At 41.4% G+C, this 20,840-nt stretch overlaps 1 protein-coding gene across 4 annotated transcripts in view; it reads left to right on the top strand.

Moving 5' to 3' along the window:
- celsr1a (cadherin EGF LAG seven-pass G-type receptor 1a) overlaps positions 1 to 20,840 on the top strand; it is a 281,143-nt gene that overhangs the window by 139,659 nt on the left and 120,644 nt on the right. For all 4 annotated transcript variants that reach the window (XM_052033623.1, XM_052033625.1, XM_052033626.1 and 1 more), the window contains exon 3: positions 11,199 to 11,837. In XM_052033623.1, coding sequence (XP_051889583.1) covers positions 11,199 to 11,837 — 639 coding nt within the window. The remainder of the gene's footprint in view (positions 1 to 11,198; positions 11,838 to 20,840) is intronic.

Below are 20,840 nucleotides of genomic sequence, written 5' to 3' on the forward strand. Positions count from 1 at the left end.
AGCGCTTTTGATTGGGAACTTCTAGTGCTGTATCTGGCGGCCCGGCATTTCTGGTACTTTTTAGAAGGCAGACCTTTCACCGCTTTCACTGACCATAAGCCTTTGTCCTTCGCCTTCTCCAAGGTGTCCGATCCCTGGTCAGCTCGCCAGCAGCGACTTTTGTCCTACATTTCCAAATTCAGAACGGATATCCAACATGTCTCCGGAGAGGACAATGTCGTTGCTGACGCGCTTTCCAAACCAACCATCCACAGCCTGTCCCTGGGTGTTGACTACACGGCCCTGGCTGACGCACATCAAGCCGACGACGAGCTGCCCAGCTACAGAACCGCAGTCTCGGGCCTGCAGCTCCAAGATTTCTTAGTCAGTCCAGGTCAGCAGACCCTCCTTTGCGACATCGCAACAGGTCAACCCCGCCCTATAGTTCCTGCAGCCTGGCAGAAACGTGTTTTCGACTCGGTACACGGGTCCATCAGACCAACTGTTCGACTGATCGCCAGCAAGTTTGTCTGGCACGGCCTGCGCAAACAGGTCAGTGAGTGGGCCAGGACTTGTCCGCACTGCCAGACATCGAAAATCCAGCGACACACCAAGGTCCCGCCACAGCAGTTCGAGCCTACCCGTAGAAGGTTCGACCACATCCACGTCAACCTTGTTGGTCCTCTGCCAGTTTCAAGAGGAGCCCGGTAACCTCCTTACCATCGTGGACCGGTTCACGAGGTGGCCAGAGGCAACCCCTCTATCTGACATCACGACTGATTCCTGCTCCTGGGTGCTGCTCACAACTTGGATCTCATGTTTTGGTGTTCCGGCCCACATCACTTCAGACAGGGGCACCCAGTTTACCTCCAGCCTCTGGTCTGCATTAGCGAACATGCTAGGGACGCAGCTGCACACCACCACGGCCTACCACCCTCAATCAAGCGGGTTGGTGGAGCGTTTCCACCGCCATCTGAAATCAGCCCTGATGGCCCGCCTGAAAGGTCCTAACTGGGTCAACGAACTGCCTTGGGTCCTGCTCGGCATACGCACTGCCCCCAAGGAAGATCTCCACGCTTCGTCAGCTGAACTCGTGTACAGTGCGCCCCTGGTCGTCCCAGGGGATTTCATACCCGCCCTTTGGGGCCAAGAGGAACCATCCATGGCAGTCCTGGAAAGACTGCTCGAGAGGCTCGGCAGCTTGGCACCGATTCCCACTTCGCGGTATGGTCAAGCCCCATCCTGTGAGCCCAAGGAACTACGAGACTAAGTTCGTTTTCGTTCGCAGGGGCACACCCTGGGCACCGTTGCAACGACCATACGAGGGGCCGTTCCGGGTGATCAGGAACAATGGGTCCACCTTTATTTTGGACATTGGAGGCAAGGAAGAGGTCTTCACGACGGACCGCCTCAAACCGGCCTGTTTAGATCTACAACAACCGGTCGAGGTCCCAACACTGCGACGCAGAGGCCGACCTCCTAAGCAACGGTTAGCACAGCCTGCGAACCCTGGGGACTGTATCGCCGGTTCTGGGTGGGGGTTGGTGGGTTGTGTAGTGACTCACCGTCCGAGCAAGCAAACCAGCTCGGTGGTCAGGTCGCGCATCGTCAGAGTGGCGAGGCCCAAGATGGCGTTGGGCCTTCGTCTTCCCTGAGTGACGGGGAGAACCCGCACACGGGAAAAGTTTGATGACGTAGCTCATACGTCATTTCCGTTTTTGGTGGGTGCGAACCGTTCCTCTTAAAAGGCCCGCACAAGGCGGGAAAATAAATCAGTTTTTGTTCTGCAGCCCACCGACTAGTGTCTTGCTTTCACATTGCGGTAGCAGCCGCTACAAATAACTATTTGTAATAATAAGAAAAGTAAAAATGTTAGATATTAAACATTGACCCCAAAAATAAACTCGAAGTGTGTGTGTGGCAAATTCCCAAACCCCAAGTCTAGGAATAGTTCTCAAAGTTCAGTTCAACAAGTCATAAGGTAGGACGATGAGCAAAGGCTTTTGCAAAACCACAGTAGATTGTAGAGAGAATGTAAAGAGAATTTACAAAATCCACATGTTCCACAATGGAACCCATACGACACCTCAATCATCGAAGATCTCCGTTGCTCTGTTCCGAAGTATCTGCCACACCGAGGGCATTCGATACATGGCTGCCCACAGAAATACCTGTTTTCCAGTACAGGTTAACAACAAAGTGGACTCCACAGATTGCTCCAAAAATCCATACATGGATTGTATAGTGACAGGCACAGCTATTGTTCTTCATCCATAGATACAGAGACTGGCAGACAGTCTCTCTCTCGCTCTCTCTCGCTCTCGCTCTCTCTCCCCCTCCCTGTCTCTCTTTGTGCGGTAGCCAGTATGCTCCGGGTATAGTCTTGCTGTCTTGCAGATAACACCACACACACACACACACTACTACTACTCACTACTGTCCAGGTGCCTTAAAGGGACATTCGCCAAGTAGCAACCTGGCTTTAACAGTGGACAGTCAGAGAATTTTTCCCAGGGCAACAATGGCTAACACGAGGGGACATAATTTTAAGGTGATTGGAGGAAGATATAAGGGGGATGTCAGGGGTAAGTTTTTTTTACACAGAGAGTGGTGGGTGTGTGGAACGCACTGCCGGCAGAGGTTGTGGGGGCAGATACATGAGGGACATTTAAGAGACTCTTAGGTAGACACATGAATGATGAATAAATGGAGGGCTATGTGGGAAGGAAGGGTTAGATAGATCTTAGAGCAGGATAAAATGTCGGCACAACATTGTGGTCCAAAGGGCCTGTACTGTGCTGTAATGTTCTATGTTCTATAAACACACCTTGTTTATGGCTGATATGAAGACAATGAGTTCCCACTGGTGTTGATTTTGGCAGTATCATCTAATTTAAAATGCACAAATGTGGATGCAGTCAGCGTCCAAAACATCTTTGAACCAGTGCTAAACTCAAAGCATGTCTGCCATCCATATACACGTACTGAGGTTTGAAACGAGCTGAGTTAGGTATTTACTGCATCATGGAATAATGGAATATGTACACAAAGGCAGTTAATGGGACTAATTAATGGAAAGTCTATATCAAAAAATTGTACATTGCTTGTGATCTTATTTTACATTTGTAGTTTCATTGAAATTTTTAAAAATGTCTATCATGAACAAATGTATTTTAACCTAAAGAAGCAATATTTTGCAGAAGTTCATGTGTGATCATGATGAAAAATGTGTTACATATGTAAATTTTACACATAAAGCAGAAATAGAAAGATAATTTATGTATTATTTATACAGTATATAAAGTGGAGCAGAACAGCAAGAGTTCTGGCACTATTCTAAGACGGAGTGACCATTTGCCTTCAGTCTTCCAGTAATCCAATAAAAAAAATCTTTGTCTGCAATTTGAATGTAGTTCTGCAGATATTTTGTGGAGAGTTCTGGAGCAAAGCCCCAGTTACCTGTTATAATGGGTCGGATTATTCTGGTTCTGCCTTGCTCCCTGAATGTACTGCCTTGGTCCCCGCCCTCTTGATTTTTTCCTGGAGGTGGAGGTCCGAGCAAATTGGCCTGGCACAGCTGGAAACGTCGACAGGGTACTGAGGCCTCAGGTTTATTCATTGCAAAAATACCAAGATGCTAGGAGGAACATGAGATTCACCTTGTGAAAGGTTTCGTGACTAGATTAAATGGTGTGTTCCTGTTGTCCATTCAGCAACTTTTGCACGATGAATATTTCCCTTAATGAAATGCCACAAATGAAATGGTGAATAAGCTGCACAAATAATGCGACACTTAATGTATCCTCCTTGTATCTTGTTGTTCAAATTGCAACCTGAGCTGCTTGTGACTCAAAGTCTGGGACACAGGAATCGTGATTCCTTCCTCATCCCATCATCTAAATCTGTTAATTTGATATGTGGCAAAAAGCATTCATGTATTATGTTCTACGGTTAATTATGACCCACTCCTAACTTGTACATAAGGCGTATCCATGAATGCTAATCTTTATCAGATCTGTAAAATGATAACGTAGATTAGTAATATTAATGATCACACTTGTGCATTCATATACTCTTTGCTCCTATTTTAATCAAGCATCAACCTTTTTGAGATGTAAATAACAAACAGATTTGGCGCATGTGACACTTGAAATATAGTGGCTCACTAGATTACATATTGGCTGAGAAGTGGAAAGCAGACACCTCTAAGCACATGGGAGGCAGCAAGTAGAAGAGTTCTTCTGATTCTGAACTAAGCACATTATTTCTGATATCCATGATAGATATTCTATAAACTTAATGACTCATTACTTTTAATGATAATTCCCAAATGAAAAAAGACACTTCAAATTCAATGCAATATTAGGGTGGGGTGTATACATATTCTTAATTGTGGGAATCCTAATCATTAATTAACAGTGGGTAGCCTGATCATTAATAATTTTGGTTTGGGCTGCTGTTTCAGGACAGTTAGAATTGCAATGCTATGATAATTTGGATCCAATGTTGCAAAAGAAGTAGCTGAGACCTGTTGCTTAGGGTGGAGTATATTTGTGAGAGTGTGGTTTGTGATTCATTCACGTAGTCAGTTAAAAGTAGTTTCTGTGAAAATACGAGGATTAGGAGTTCGATCAGGGATTCCTATGATAGTTAGTCTTGCCTTAGTGAAGTTTATGGCCAGTTTCATACAATCATGCTTTTGGAGACTCTGAACATTTAAACTAGATGCTTCTCATTGTTCCACCACTGATTTTCAATATATCATGTGCAACTTTGATTTCTTCTACTTAAGCCAAACAAACTACCCTGTTCAGCAGAATAGTTGCACTGTATGCTTTCTTAATTATCAGCCCAGTCCAGTCCAGCTTACATTTTTTTTTACATTGGTTGCCTTCTGTTGAATGTCTCTGGCTGCAGCTTGCCTAATTTAAACTTCATTTTTCAGACCATCTTTCATGAGGTAATTAATTTCCATCTGAATGGGCTGTTTAATGCTATGATTGCACCTACAAGCACTAGTGTAATAGGTCTATCTGATTGCCCTTCTCATTTGGCATTTGCTATCTATCATACATCCCAGAACTGGTTTATTGTCCTGCTTTGGAGAACTAATGCTCTAATAATCTCCCATTAAAAAGGAGCTTTTAGCACTCTTTGCCACTGTTTTTTTGGTACTTTGTGCCTAATTCTGGCAATATTCATTTTATTGATGTTTAGATTCCTTCTATGTAAGTCATGCTGGGTATCTATTAAAATATAATTGGTTGTGTTAGTTTGCATGGTTTTATATTGGGACTGCAATATGAGTCAAACTATTAAGGAATCATCTTTGAACGTCAACTGTCAAAATGTCAAAGCAGTGGAATGATGAAGACAAATATGTACTGACCATGAGGTAGATTTATCAGGCCATCAAAGTAAATCTAGAACTGAAATGTATTTGAACATGATTCACTTTGCAATTATGTGGTTATGTCAGATGTAATTTTTATGTTTCTCGAATGTGCATTCATACTCGTTATATTATTGGTGCTCCGTGACAAAACCTTTTGGATGTGATATATATTGTTCTCAGTTTATTATTTGCAGTTTGTAGTGATGTGTGATCATTCTACCATTCTCAGCTGAGAAATATCGGTGACATGTCTTCAACCTGCCAGTAGATAACACAATGTGTGCGTGATTTGTTGTTTTTTGCTCTTAAGATTGATGCATAATAGTAAGCTGTCAAAGCAAAATGGGATGAAAATATTTGATTGAGCAAATGGTTTTCTTCTTGCTCTGTGTAATCTCTGTGTCCAAAACTATTCCAGCATTGGAATCTGACAGATAATTATGCTATAATTTCTTTCAAACTATGGGAACAACATGGGTCAAACATGACAGATTAATCAAATGATGAAGAAAAAAAGAGTTCCATGATATGTTTCTAAGTGTCACTCAGCGCCTCTGGAGAAAATTGCTTATTTAGGTATTTGATAAGCTGCCTGCACTTGCTAATGGCCTGCATTTGCAGGCAACTTGTGTATTACTGAACTCATTGAAAGGTACAGTTTGGAGCTCATTTTATACTGGAGCTACCTTTATGGTGAATTGGAGGTGGTTTGCAATAGATAACCAAGAGTATTTTAAGAGGCTGACATCATTTCCATGCTGTTAGATTAGTGAAAGCACATTGGCTTAGCACTGAAATAGATTTACCTTGTTATCAATTTCCTGTTTGAAAAAATGATGTGAAATGTAATAATGACATTTTAAATATCCTAGCATAGTGTTTTCTTTTGTTCTCTCCCACCACTCTGAATATGGATATAAAATATCCTTTGAACAAGTCTCTCGTTCTGTTATCACATAGTTTTTCCGTCTCTCATGCAACCACAATTTTACTTATTGCTCAGTCTCTCTTAACATACCTTTGTATACAATTGCTGCTATATATGCTTTTGCTTGAAGTTTATTTTTCAAATTCCCTTCGTACACAATATTTGTGTTCTATTGTTGCTCCTTAGAGCTTTTGCAGTCCATTGAATCCAGATCAGCTATACCTATTATTGCTCAGCTGTAGTGAGTGTCAAAGAAACTTCAGGCTTATCAAATGTAAAATTGCCTAGTCTGGAAAGAACCTTTTGATATGTGAGCCAATATAATGTTGATGATTGTTGCAAGACGCCAGGTGCCGCGGCACTACTTGCCTGTGTGCCCGTGCTGCAGTTGCCTAGTTACTTATAAGAATATGGTGAAATGGGATCTGTTTGGCACTCCCACTGTTCAAGAAAATAAGAAACGCACAGTGTGAAAACATTTGGAAATGATTTTAAAGAAAAATAGTTAATCTAATGGCTTTATGCCCAATCTATTTAGAAAAATGTGGTTGGAATGCAAATTGCTGAATTCAAAAGCAGAGAGTACTGGACTGTTCTAATCTTATTTTCATTGACATATGCGAGCAGACTTAATTTATAATTTTGCTACTGTACAACAGAATATAGTCTAGTGCCAGTTTTCATTTTTTACCCTAAGTATTGTTATTTATTTCAATAGTTGTTTCTTTTTTGTGGGGTTTATGCTGCAAGTGTTATTCTCCTTACTGGAATTTTATGAGTAACTTAAATATTTTTTCAAATGATGGTTGATTTAAAGCAGAACTGTAAAGCTTGTATGTGGCAGCTGTCACAATGGAATGTTATTGCCAGGCCTATACCTATGACCAGTTGGCAGCTTTCATCTGGCAACATTTGGGTTGGGGATGCCCCCACCAACAAACTTTGGCCCCTCCACCTTCCTGATTCATAAAGCCCTTCCTAGCCCCTTCACCTTTTCCTCTTGCTCTCTCCTGCTGCTTGAAGATCTGTTTCTGCTTTGCCAGCCAGCCATCACTTCCCACCAGTTTTCTGTGGGAGACAGAAAGCTCAATGCAGTTGAAGCATCCCAGGCGCCCTGCTTCTAAGAATTGTGTGGGTGCTATCTGCCACCATCCTTTGCCGCATTACTTGTCATAAATTTGAATCAGAGCTTTTGTTTTCTCCTTTGTATTAGTTGTCTCTGCTCTTCTTCATGTGAGATTGTAGTGATCATATCTCATGTTCCTTTCATAAGGCTGCTTTGATTTATATCTCATCAGTCTCACTTGAGATGCTGCAGAACCTAATTCTTGTGGCTCAAATCAAAGTGATAATTCCCATTGAAACTACGAATCTCTGTAGATGAGAATAACAGTTGCAGCACAGGCAATTGCCCTGCTACTACAAATGTGCATCCTAACCATAATCTACAAAGAGTGACAAGATGGTGTCCCTTTTCCTGAAGAAAGGTTAGGTATTTGAGGGATTTTCAGTCTTCATTGGTTGGGAACAAAAGGCTCCACACAGCTTAATATAGTATCGTATATGGTATGCAAAACCTAGAGTAGGCCTAATTGGGATAAGATGAGGGGTGGTGTATAAATTAAAACTGCCAAGGCACATTGAGAACTAATAGAGAATAGTTCTCCTTCATACACAGCAAGTCAAGTGGCATGAGTAGGTTATGAGAGGCCTCACTCTGAGGAGGTGCCCATATTCTGCAACGGATGGATGCCTGAGAATACACTGAACAGTAATGCTCATCATTTACTTATCTTGTGAAGTGAGCTGTTGGAGAGCATGTGTTTTGAGGTGCACTGATCATTGTGTCTGACTTCATATTGGAAGTTGATGGGCACAAGTCTAAATGCAGGCAAATTCAGATTAAACAAAAAGAACTGCACTGATGCAAGCTTTGAGCCCATTGTCCATGGAAAGCAATTAGGTGTGCTGAAAACATCCAGAAACGAAGGGACTGGTTATTTATTGCAGCCTAATATGTTGATTTTCCCAGCTCTACACCTAAGCCTGATAGATTGTCTGAACACACTGAATATGTTTCTTAGGTTAGAATGCAGTGTTAGGAATTCCACCTGATTGATTGTCTGATATTTGCTTTACCCTGGCAATCATGGACCTAGGCATGTTCTGGGACAGTCGCCAAAACTCATCTGTGCCCAACTACAGGAACAAATGTCTGCTTGTCCCTCTGTTTAAAAGGAAATTCTGTCATTTTTTAATTCTACTTGTTTAATTAACTCTGAGGGGAACAAAAACTAGTAAGCATATTCAGCAGTTTATAATTTGAAAGCTGATAGATTTTCCATCTTCTGAAGCAATTTGTACCAGCTATCTCTTTGACTAATGACAGCATTTATTTTGTACTGGTAGCCAGAGTTGTCACAATTGCTGCTGTCATTGAATCGCTATTAAAATAGCAGGCATTGTCTCAGCTTAAGAAATGCATCTAGGCAGTAGATCTAAAATAAACAGGTGCAAGATTACAACTGCTTAACCTCCCTACAATCTGTAGGAAGGAATATTTATGAATTTTTTTCCAAAAGTGTTTGTGGATGAACCCATCCAGGAGTTCTGATTTATGCTGAAATCAAAACCCGTCCAAATGCAGGGGAATGAAATAAAAACAACAGATGCTGAAGCTGCATCATGGGCCTAATACAATACGACATGCAGGCATAGCCTTCGTCAGGACCCAAGACTGAAAGGGAAACTGAAAAAATATTAGAAATAAATGGGGAAGAGGGTAGTAACCAACAGGTCCTGTTTAAGTGCTCATTTTTAAGAGTACATGTTTCATTTCACAATGGAAGAGACAGTTGGAGTTTGGTATTGGTATTGGTTTATTATTGTCACTTGTACCAAGGTACAGTGAAAAGCTTGTCTTACAAACCGATTGTACAGGTCAATTCATTACACAGTGCAGTTACATTGAGTTAGTACAGAGTGCATTGATGTAGTACGGGTAAAAACAATGACATTATAGAGTAAAGTGTCACAGCTACAGAGAAAGTGCAGTGCAATAAGGTGCAAGGTCACAACAAGGTAGATCGTGAGGTCATAGTCCATCTCATTGTATAAGGGAACCGTTCAATAGTCTTATCACAGTGGGGTAGAAGCTGTCCTTAAGTCTGGTGGTACGTGCCCTCAGGCTCCTGTATCTTCTACCCGATGGAAGAGGAGAGAGGAGAGAAGAGAGAATGTCCTGGGTGGGTGGGGTCTTTGATTATGCTGGCTGCTACACCAAGACAACGAGAGGTAAAGACAGAGTCCAAGGAGGGGAGGCTGGTGTCCGTGATGCACTGGGCTGTGTCCACAACTCTCTGCAGTTTCTTGCAGTCTTGGGCAGAACTGTTGCCGTACCAAGCCGTGATACATCCAGATAGGATGCTTTCTGTGGTACGTCGGTAAAAATTGGTGAGAGTCAAAGGGGACAAACCAAATTTCTTTAGCCTCCTGAGGAAGTAGAAGCACTGGTGAGCTTTCTTGGCCATGGCATCTACGTGATTTGACCAGGACAGGCTGTTGGTGATGTTCACTCCCAGGAACTTGAAGCTGTCAACCCTCTCGACCTCCGCACCATTGATGTAGACAGGTGCATGTACACCGCCCCCTTTCCTGAAGTCAATGACCAGCTCTTTAGTTCTGTGGTAGTTTGGTAGTGGTCAGTGGGAAGGAAAAGGTCAGCCATTGCGAGGAAGACAGAGAGGTAATGGTTGCAGTTTTGAAGGAGGTAATAATGTTTGAGAAAAGGTTGCTCCTAACAATGTTAGCAATGAGTGTATGTTTGAAAGAAAACAGCGGGTAACTTTGAGGAGACCAGACTGAAGGGCTGAAGGGAGAATGGGCGGTGGGGGGTGGTTGTGAAGCAGCAGAAGATTGCAGAATCATCTGCTTGGTGCTTGAACTGAAAGAGGCTGTTAGTCTCAGTTTTGAGAAGTTCCTAAGGTCCTCACACACTCTCTTACAGATGGGGAGGGGAGAAAAAACAACACATCGAGATTTTATGTGAAGAACGATGTGAGATTAATTACTGGAAACATTTCTTAAAATTCAGGTTGATAGCTTTCTATTGTAATAAAATTGCTTTTGCACTCCCATTTTCTCTTTGAATATATATTCCAAGGCAGTAATTATTAATAATCCTCCGAGTATGCATAAAATAATGCTGAATGAATAAATGTTGATTTTGTTAGAATGCTCTATATTTATTAGAGACCATCATTCTATAACATTGAGTGAAATTTCACCCAGCTGTGTCTTAATATTTTTTAATCTACAGAAGAGATGAAATATTTCTAATTTATTTTTAAACATTTATGACTGAAATGAAAAATTTCTTCACTTGGTGGGTGATGATTCTTGGAATTCTCTGGCCCAGAGAGCTGCAGAGGATCAGTCACTGATTGTATTTGAAACAAGATCAATTTCTGGATCTTAGAGGGATAGTGGGAAGTGGGATATGGTCGTAAAATGGTGTTTATCATTGAAAATCAGCAACAATCCTGTTGAACTCCAGAGCAGGGCTGAATTGCTCCCATTTCTCAAGAATTTGTAACACTCTTCAACAACTTTCCTTGGCTTTCTAATATTTTAACATAGTTTTCCTCCTTGTTAGGTCATCATTTTGTTCTATAAACAGATTTTATTTTCCCCTTCTGCCTTCTCCAAGCTGAATCCAGATCCTGATGCATAAAATGGTTAATTCGGTTGCTTGGTAATACCACTGTACATTCTCTTCTCTGGTTCAATCATTGTTTTGAAGTGCAGCTAGACGCTTGTAAGTCATTCCCTTAGGTATTATACCTACAGCACCAACTATATCAGATTGTGATGGTTTCTCTTTCTTTCCCCCTCCAGATGGTATTCACATTATTTCTGCGCTCTGTACTCTGAGAGTAACCATCATTACTGAAGACATGCTAACAAACAGCATCACTGTACGTTTGGAAAACATGTCCCAGGACAAGTTTCTGTCTCCATTGCTGTCACTGTTTGTGGAAGGAGTTGCTGCTGTGTTGTCCACAACCAAAGATGATATTTTTATTTTTAATATTCAGAATGACACGGATGTCAGTGCAAATATTCTGAATGTGAGTTTCTCTGCACTGCTGCCAGGGGGTGTTCGAAACCAATACTTCCCTTCAGAGGATCTGCAGGAACAAATTTACCTCAACCGGACACTCCTGACCACCATCTCCACCCAGAGGGTCCTCCCCTTCGATGACAATATCTGCCTAAGAGAGCCTTGTGAAAACTATATGAAGTGTGTTTCTGTGTTGAAGTTTGACAGTTCAGCTCCATTCATTTCATCTGACACCGTCTTATTTCGACCGATTCATCCCATCAATGGACTGCGATGCAGGTGTCCTTCAGGATTCACTGGAGATTACTGCGAAACAGAAATTGATCTATGCTACTCCAACCCTTGTGGTAATCATGGTCTGTGCCGAAGCCGGGAAGGAGGCTATAACTGTGAATGCAGTGAAGATTATACAGGTAATTGTCTCAAGTGTTTTAGTTTAAATTTATTTATTTAAAACTGAAGCTTTATTCTGTTTTGGAGCCGATGATTTGATTTGATGCAATGCACAAAAGCAAAAAAAAACACTATTGCGGGAAAGTTAGACGATGCTGGAAATTCTCTGAAGTTAGGCAGAAGCTGTGGAGAAAGAAACTGTTAATTCTTTGGTTGGTGCTCTTTCATTGGAATGAGAAAATTTGGGGATTTTAGTAGGTTTTGAGCAAGCAATGAGGCTGTGAGAAGGGCACTCCAGGAAGATGATTGAGGAAAGAACAGAAGGAAAGGATTGTGAAAGGGTGGATCAAGGAGAGATTAAATGACAATTGAAGACGAGGTGAGGCAAAAGCAAATGGCAATAGGACAAGTAAAAGAATAATAATGTGTCCAGAGGAACTGGAATAAATAGCAGAATTAGCATTAATATCTGCAGTCCAAGACAAAATTGGGAACAGTTATCGTGATCAAGAATTGTTACAAATCCATGTTGAATCAAGAGGGCTGTAAATATCATAAACTACAAATGTCGAGGAACCTTAGTGACCTACTGTACAGAAAGTATTTGTTTTCATAAGTATGTGTTCAACACTATTTCATGCCATGTTTCTGAAGTATGGTATCAAGTTATAACTCTATTGCTTTCTTCCATTATTTTATTGGGTGGATATGGCTGAAAATGTTCTTGGGAGTGAAAATGCTGAATTCTCAAATCTCTTCTGTTTAGTGCCATCCTCTTTACATCAAGTGCTCTCATCCGTGTAGCACACCTACTCCTAGAAAGATAGAGGTCCAGAAATTAATTGATGTGGCTTTTGGTTTTTCAGCAGATAAAAAAGAACTTTTCTCAGCATGGAACGCCATGAATCTTTCTAGTCCAGAAATTCGACTGGACTCTTGGTGCATGCATGGTTAACACAGTGGTGACATCACTCTCTGCATCGCTGTTTTGGAGTATTTATCACATAGTTTTTCTTAGGCAGTCCCATCAGCTTTCTTCCACACTATCCTGTGAGTTTGGAGGTTGTTGTGGAGGCCAGTGTGAACAGAATGGGAAAGTGTGCAGTTGAAAAGGATATTCCCCAATCCTCCTAAGTGAACACTTTCTTGAGGTCAAAAAGACAAAATGTAATGGTTGATGTTGTCAACTGCATTTCTCTTGGAGTTGACATGCAATGAAGATTATGTCCACTGTGCCTTCAGCTGGATGGAATCCACACTCAGGGAGCAGATCCTTAGCCACTGGGAGAAGGCACTTTAGGAGGACCTTGGCAATACCTTCCCCTTTGGCAGACCTAGGGAACAGCTAATTATAGGCCACAAGCTCAATGACCTCTCATCATGTTCCCAACCGCTTTCCACTCCCTCAATGTTAGTGGCCCAGTGCTCACCAGCACTTAGTCCTGACCCCAATCTCCTTTACAATCCAAAACTGAGTCACCCCCAGCCTTGCCCCCTCCCTGCAAGCCCTGGCCCCAACATTACCTGTTTTCCTTTGTGCAAACTGCACTGCGGCAATGCGTAAAGGATAGACATTGTACTTTTATAGGGCCAGTTTAATAACACCTTGGGCTTCAAAATTTAGAAATGGCAGCCCCACATCCAAAATGGTGATTGGCCCTCCCTGCTTTGACAACAATTTGTTCCTCTCTCTGCACCAATAAATTGCTAGGCCAGAGAAACAAAAGACTTCACACACACACACATAGGCAAATGCAAGCACATAACCTTCTCCCCTAACCAATTTTTTATTGCTGGAACACACCCTAGCAATGCAGAATGATGTTTCCTGTCCTGAAAGATCAAATGGAAAATAAAAAATGGGCACATGACCTTTTAACAAAGTCATTCTAATGTCATTCCTTGTGGTTGAATTTTATCATACAGTTGATATGTTGGCAGGTTGGTGTGACATGAAAGTCCACTTTGCAATCAGCATTTGGACCTTTGTCTTCTTAGGATGCATTCTACAAATTCAAATTGGGCCTGATTATATTGTGACGAGGTCATTCAGGTGGGCTTTCATCAAGAACAAATAGCACTGTAATAGGCAGTTGAATTCAGTTATTGGGTGCTGGGATTAGCGCTCGAGAAGCAAGGAGTGGAATATTTCAGTCAGCCTGGGTTACAGGCAGGTCACGTCATTACCACCCAGTATCCCGCCATCCCGCCATAGTACTTGAGAATTAATTTACACTTTTATTTGACATGCTAATTTGGAGATCCTTCAACAAGCGTCTCATTGTCATGCATGGATTGGAGCCAAAGGCCTACATTTCTGGAAGTGATGTCTAATGTCTTTCCCAGGTTCAGCCATATCAGATTGTTTATGTTAGTCCAAGGAACTGTGACTCAATTTGTACCCTGTACCATGCAAGTTAATAAAAACATGGGGCTGGAAATTTACAAGGATCTCTGCCAGCATCTGACAAAAATGTAGGCTCGTGTTTTGGTAGGAACCCTTCAGCAAATCTGAAAGGAAGGAAGTCCAAGATGCTTTATGTAGGACTTAACAAAATAAATAGTGATGTGAGAACAGGCAAGTAAATGAAATATTAAAAAAAAGGTTGAAAACAAATGAATGTTGAAGAGGAAGTACAGAACTTAGAGGCATGAGCTTCCTTTGTTAAGAAATATAACAAAATATGGCGGAAAGGAATGCCAAAGAGAGAATGTACTGAGGGTGTCAATTAGGCATTCAGCAGATACATTTGTGAGAAGAGAACTGTTTGTGAGATCACTGAGAAACAATGGCAAGTTAGATGAAAGTGAAGGAAAATTGACCAGAATACTACTAACGAGTGCTTTGTATCAATGTGTACAAAAGAGAGAAGTATTAAGGAACAGGTAAATCCTGAATTGGTAGAAGCAAGCTGAGATGGAATAAATGCAGGCCTGAAAGAGGCTCGTGAAACCAAGTGGCCCAGGAATTGTATTTGTGCATTCTGTGGAGATGGAAGCAGGAGGACTGGGAGTAGACAATGAAAAATTGTTTACAAAATAAAGGTTGAGCTAACAAGTGTAATTACAGACCAATCAGTTCAGCATCTATGGTAAAGGAAATCATTGCAACCTTAAATAAAGATAAAATTACTAATTATCTGATTGAAGAGAAAACCATATATAATATGTACAGTATATTTTTAAGGCAGGGGTAGATATATTCATGATAAGCAAGGGAGAAAAAGGTTACTTCTGGTAGGAATGCAGAATTGAGGTTACATCAGTTAAGCTATGATCTTATTAAATGGTGGAGGAGGATCAAAGGGCTAAGTGGCCTACTCCTGTTCCTGTTCATGTGTAACATTAATTAGTGTCACTGAGCTTTAGATAAGGAAGGTTATGTGTACAAAACTGTTGAGGTTTTTCAAGTGAGAGATATGAAGGGACAGGATGAAGAAATGCCATGGATGCATATACATAGATTTTCATAAAGCTTTAACAAGGGAGCAGGTACAAGATTAATTGGGGAAATGCAATGTATTTAGTGTTTCAGAAGGCTTTAAACAAGTAACCACATTTGTGACCAATTGAGGAGAGTAAGGAAAATTTTCAGAAGTTAGCAGACTGGATTAAAGACTGGTTTGAAGAAAGTTCACTGTGGAGGAATTAAGGCAGATTCATGAGTAGTCGGTTGTTGTTCCCCAGCAGTTTAATTCTCAGCCTACTTTTGTTTACTGCATCCATCATTGATTTGAATTAAGGGAGAGAGAAAGTGGTGTCCTAAGTTTGCAGCTGATATTATAACAACATATGGTAAGTAATTTTGAAATCCAAAGGAAATGACAAATGGATAAGATTTTTTTAAACTGTATGATTATTCTTTGAATGGGATAAAGTAAAGCATTGTAGAAGAATGGAGAGCAGGCATGGACATGATTGGCTGAATGGACTCCTTCGGGGGAGTCCAAGATTTTCAATGATATGAACATAGATGGAAGGACATGTTGTGATGAGGACAAATGGAGTTTAATGTGGGAAAGGAGAAGGTCTTGCACTATAATAAAAGGAATCAAAAGGCCAATTATTGTCTAAATGAAGAGAAACAGCAAATGAGTGCAGGACAGAGGGATCTAGGTGTTCCAGTGCACAAATCACAAAAAGTAAGCAGACAGGTCCAATAAGTAGTTAAAAAGGCTAACAACATGTTGACCTTCATTGCAAAGGGCTTGGAAGGTTTTGTTACAGTTATACAGGGTGCTAGTGAGGCCACACCTGGACTACTGTGCACAGTTTTGCTTCCCTTACCTAAACAAAAGGATATAGTAGCATTGGAGGCAGTCCAAAGGAGATTCATCAGGCTAATTCTGTCAAGGGAGCCCAGACAGTTTGGGTTTGTATTCCTTGGAGTTCAGAAGAATGAGGGGAGATCTTATTCAGACATATAAGATCCTAAGGGAGCTGACAGGGTAGATATTAAGATGCTTCCTCTAGTGCAAGAGTTACAGACAAAGGGACAGAGCTACAAAATAAGGGACTGTTTATTGAAATCTAATGTGTGCTGAAATTTCTTCTCAGAGGGTAGTGAATCTCTGGAATTCTCTCCCCTGATGTTGCTGGAGGCCGGATCATCAGATATATTTAAGGTGGAGATAGATTAGTGTTTGAAAGATTGAGGAATTGAGGACTATGGAGAACTGGCACAGAAAAGGAGGTGAGGCCAGCAGAGATGAGCCATGATCATATTGAATGGTGGCGCAGGCCTGAGGAGCCCGGTGGCCTACTCCTGCTCCTATTTTTTTGTGTTCTTTACAAGTGAATGTTTGAACCCGAGCTCAATGCACTTTTAAAAGTGGAACTTCAAGTAGATATTGGCAGGTTTTAAAAGAATTCTAGCAGGAAGTTGGGATTTATTGCAAGATGTACAGAATATTTTTAAATTTAAAAAAAATTTTTAAATTAAATTTTAAAATTTTATTTACAGCGTGGTAACAGGCCCTTCTGGCCCAATGAGTCCGCGCCGCCTATTTTTTAAACCCATATTAACCTACCCGTACATCTTTGGAATGTGGGAGGAAACCGGAGCACCCGGAGGAAACCCACGCAGACACGGGAGAACGTATAAACTCCTTACAGACAGCGACGGGAATCGAACCGCGATCGCTGGCGCTGTAATAGCGTCATGCTAACCGCTACGCTACTGTGCCGCCCTATTGTAACATTGTAATGTTTATAGACCTGATCCTAGGAAGAAACAGCATGAAGTTGAAAAGCATGTGAGCAAGTGTTTTGTTTAGGTTAAAAGAAGATATAAAGTGTTGAATGGGTGGCGGGGGGCAGGGGGTGGGGGGGGGCAGCGGCGTGGTTGGAGTTGATAGATATGTGAGAGAGAACAGGTTGTGGAGGAATGTAGAAGCATTGGACTAATAAGAACGCTCTGAGAGTCAGTGTAAGTTTGATGGGCCAAGCGGCCTCTTTCTATGTCGAAAGAAAACATGAGGAATTTTTGAGGCTTGTCGATGGTAGTACTATTGAATATCAAGCGTAGGTTGAAATTCTGTTCTGTTGATGATGGTCATTTCCTGGCACGAATGTTACTTATCACATATCAGCCTTTGCCTGGATGTTGTCCAGATCTTGCTACATGCAGCATAGTTTGCTTCATTTGCTGAGAAGTTGCAAATGCAATTAGACACTGGAGTATTTTCCCTTCAGTTTTACCAGGACATCTTGACACCACACTTGGTCAAATGCTTCCCAGATGTCAAAATGAATCTCACCTCTGGAATTCAGCTCTTTGGTCTATGTTTGGATCTAAGCTGTGATTTGTTTTACTTTGAGAATAAAAAAATACTTTGCCACAACTCATTTCCCAATGACTAGTATCTCAGAAAGGAGATTCATTTTAACTATGCCATTGTATTTTGCAGAGGTGGGAAACAAAGCAGGGTTCCTCTCTACTTAGCATAAAATTTTAAGCCCTCTTCATATACCTGTCATGTAGATCACTGAAAATCTTTATCTAATAATACCATTGAGAATTGTGGGCACCAGTTCAGGGTTCTATGTTTGTCTGACTTTGCACAGTAGAAATTTTTAGGCAGCCTACAAAGCACACTTGGGGATTTTAGCATGAGCTGATTAAAAGCAGCCACATACCTGGAGTTTCATTGATAGATTCTGGCAGATATTTGACTTTGACTGGAATTTCTGAGTTTAAGTTTGTATGTCCTTCTATGCAACTTTGGATGTATTTGAGCAGCCATTTGTTTCCACCAGTCCTGACTGTATTTGTATTTGTAGCTGTAGCTGGATTTGTTGGGATGATTTTGTTTTGACAAACAAGATTTTGCATGTTCAGTGGAGATTATAACTTCAAGCAGCTTTTCATTACCTTTTTGATATTTTTAAATGAACAAAAGCAGCAAAATGAACTTGCAACTACACTCCCAACAATGTAAAAGAATTTAGAGTTGCACTGTCCAAATTTACTCTTGGAAGGGAAAATGTCAGGTGGTAATCTGTCATCAATTAGATAATTTCTCCCCACATGATGCGAGGGTAGAATATCAGAGTAACCCAATGTCAGAGCATCTTCCATCTTTCTATTCTCACTGGCTCCATATTCAGTGTACTCTCTGCTTCCTGTGTTCAGTAATTACTTAATTTCTCTTTCATGCTGGTGTTTTTATAAACCAATTATTTGTTAAATCTTCACGTGATGATAGTTGACCTGTCTTCATGTGTGTGTTTTTGCCAACGTAAAATGGTTTTGTGTGCTTGATAATTGGATTATACAATAATTAGATAATTACCTTTTGGAACTTCCCTGATTCTCTCTCCAGTTGAGATCAATCTGAAAAGGAGACAATCTGATGGTTCAAGTTCATGATGGGTCAGGGATGAAAACATCAAAGTGAGGCTTTTACAGATTGTGCGAACCAGACAGTTGGTCGAATCTGTAGGCTGTTTCTTTATTGAGGACTTTCCCATTTTAAAGACCTAGAGATAGAAACTTGGCCTCAGTTACTTTCCATATCGATGTTTCTGAGATGTCTTTTCCTTAATCATGGCTTCCCCTCCACTGTAGTTGACAGCTTTTCCACTTGGTCATTTCCATTTCCTGCCCTTTTACCTCTTCCCTTCCCATCATACAGGGGCCAAACTACCCCTTCCAGGAAAAGCTGTAATTTACTTGTATTGCTTCTAATTTAGTGTATTGCATTTGGTGTTCAGGATGCCGTCTCCTCGGCAATGGAGAAAACAAATAGAGATTTAATGATCAATTTGCTGAACATCTCCAATCAATTCACAAGAATGCTCTTGAATGTCCAGATGCCTGTCATTTTCATCCTCCAAGCCATTCCCACTCATACCTCTCTGTCTTTGGCTTCTTTAGCTGTTGCACCAAAACCCAATGTTAGCTCAAGGAACAGCATCCGATCTTGCAATCAGGCACATCACAGCATGACATTCAACATTTCGGATAAATAGCCTTTCCAATTAGTGTCATCCAGTTTCTAATGAGAGGTCATTAGCTGTAAAGTTAACTCTGTTTTTCCTCTTTCCACAGCTGTTGCATGTCATTGGGTAATTGAGAGCATAACATTGGAACATGAGGACCTGGGGCAGGCCAATTGGCCTTTGAGCTGGCTCCACTACTCAGTACCACTTTCCCACGTTCTCTCACACATCTTAGCTCACTTGTTGTTCAGATATCCATCAATGATTCCGCCACCACAGCTCACTGAGGTGGAGAATTCTGAAGTTTTGCAACTCTGAGAGAAGAAATTCCTCCTCATCTCTCTGAAATAGGTGACCTCATGTCCTGAAACTGTCTCCTTGTTCCAGATCTCTCCACCAGGGGAAATACCTTGCAGCACTACCCTATCAATCCCCTTCAAAATCTTAAATATTTCATTTAAGATTACTCCTAATTCTTCTAAACTCCAATGACTATAGACCCACCCTTCTCAACCTTTCTTCATACATCAACCCCTTAGAACATAAGAAATAGCAGCAGGAGTAGGCCATCTGGCCCATTGATCATGATCCACCATTCAGTGAGATCATGGCTGATGTGGCCGCGGACTCAGGTCCACCTACCTGTCTTTTCCCCATAACCCTTAATTCCCCTACTAAGCAAAAATCTATCTAAGTATGTCTTAAATATATTTAATAAGGTAGCCTCTACTGCTTCCCTGGGCAGAGAATTCCACACTCTCACTACTCTCTGTGAAAAGCAGTTTCTCCTCATCTCCATCCTAAATCTATTTCTCCAAATCTTGAGGCTATGTCCCTTGGTTCTCGTCTCACCTACCAGTGGAAACAACTTTCCTGCCTCTATCTTATCTATCCTTTTCGTACTTTTATATGTTGCTATAAGATCCCCTCTCATTCTTCTGAATTCCAGTGAGTATAGTCCCAAGCAACTCAATCTCTCTTCATAGGCTAACTCCCTCATCTCCGGAATCAACCTGGTAAACCTCCTCTGCAACACCTCCAAAGCCAGTATGTCTTTCCTGAAGTAAGGAGACCAGAACTGCATGCAGTACTCCAGGTGCAGCCTCACCAGTACCCTGTACAGTTGCAGCATAACCTCCCTGCTCTTAAATTCAATCCCTCCAGCAATGAAGGCCAACATTCCATTTGCCTTCTTGATAACCTGTTGCACCTGCAGACCAACCTTTTGTGATTCATGCACAAGCACTTTCAAGTCCCCCTGCATAACAGCATGCTGCAATCTTTCACCATTTGAATAATAATCTGATTTTTTATTTTTTCTTCCAAAATGGAAAACCTCACATTTACCAACGTTGTACTCCATCTGCAAGACCCTTGCCCACTCACTTAACCTATCTACATCGCTCTGCAGACTCTCTGCATCCTCTGCACAATTTGCTTTTCCACTCACTTTGGTATCATCAGCAAACTTAGATAAGCTATACTTGGTCCCCTCTTCCAAATCGTTAATGTATGTCGTGAACAGGTGCAGGCCCAGCACCAACCCCTGTGGAACTCCACTCTCCACTGATTGCCAACCA

This window comes from Pristis pectinata, chromosome 19 (assembly GCF_009764475.1).
Source record: "Pristis pectinata isolate sPriPec2 chromosome 19, sPriPec2.1.pri, whole genome shotgun sequence".
In the NCBI taxonomy this organism is placed as follows: Eukaryota; Metazoa; Chordata; class Chondrichthyes; order Rhinopristiformes; family Pristidae; genus Pristis; species Pristis pectinata.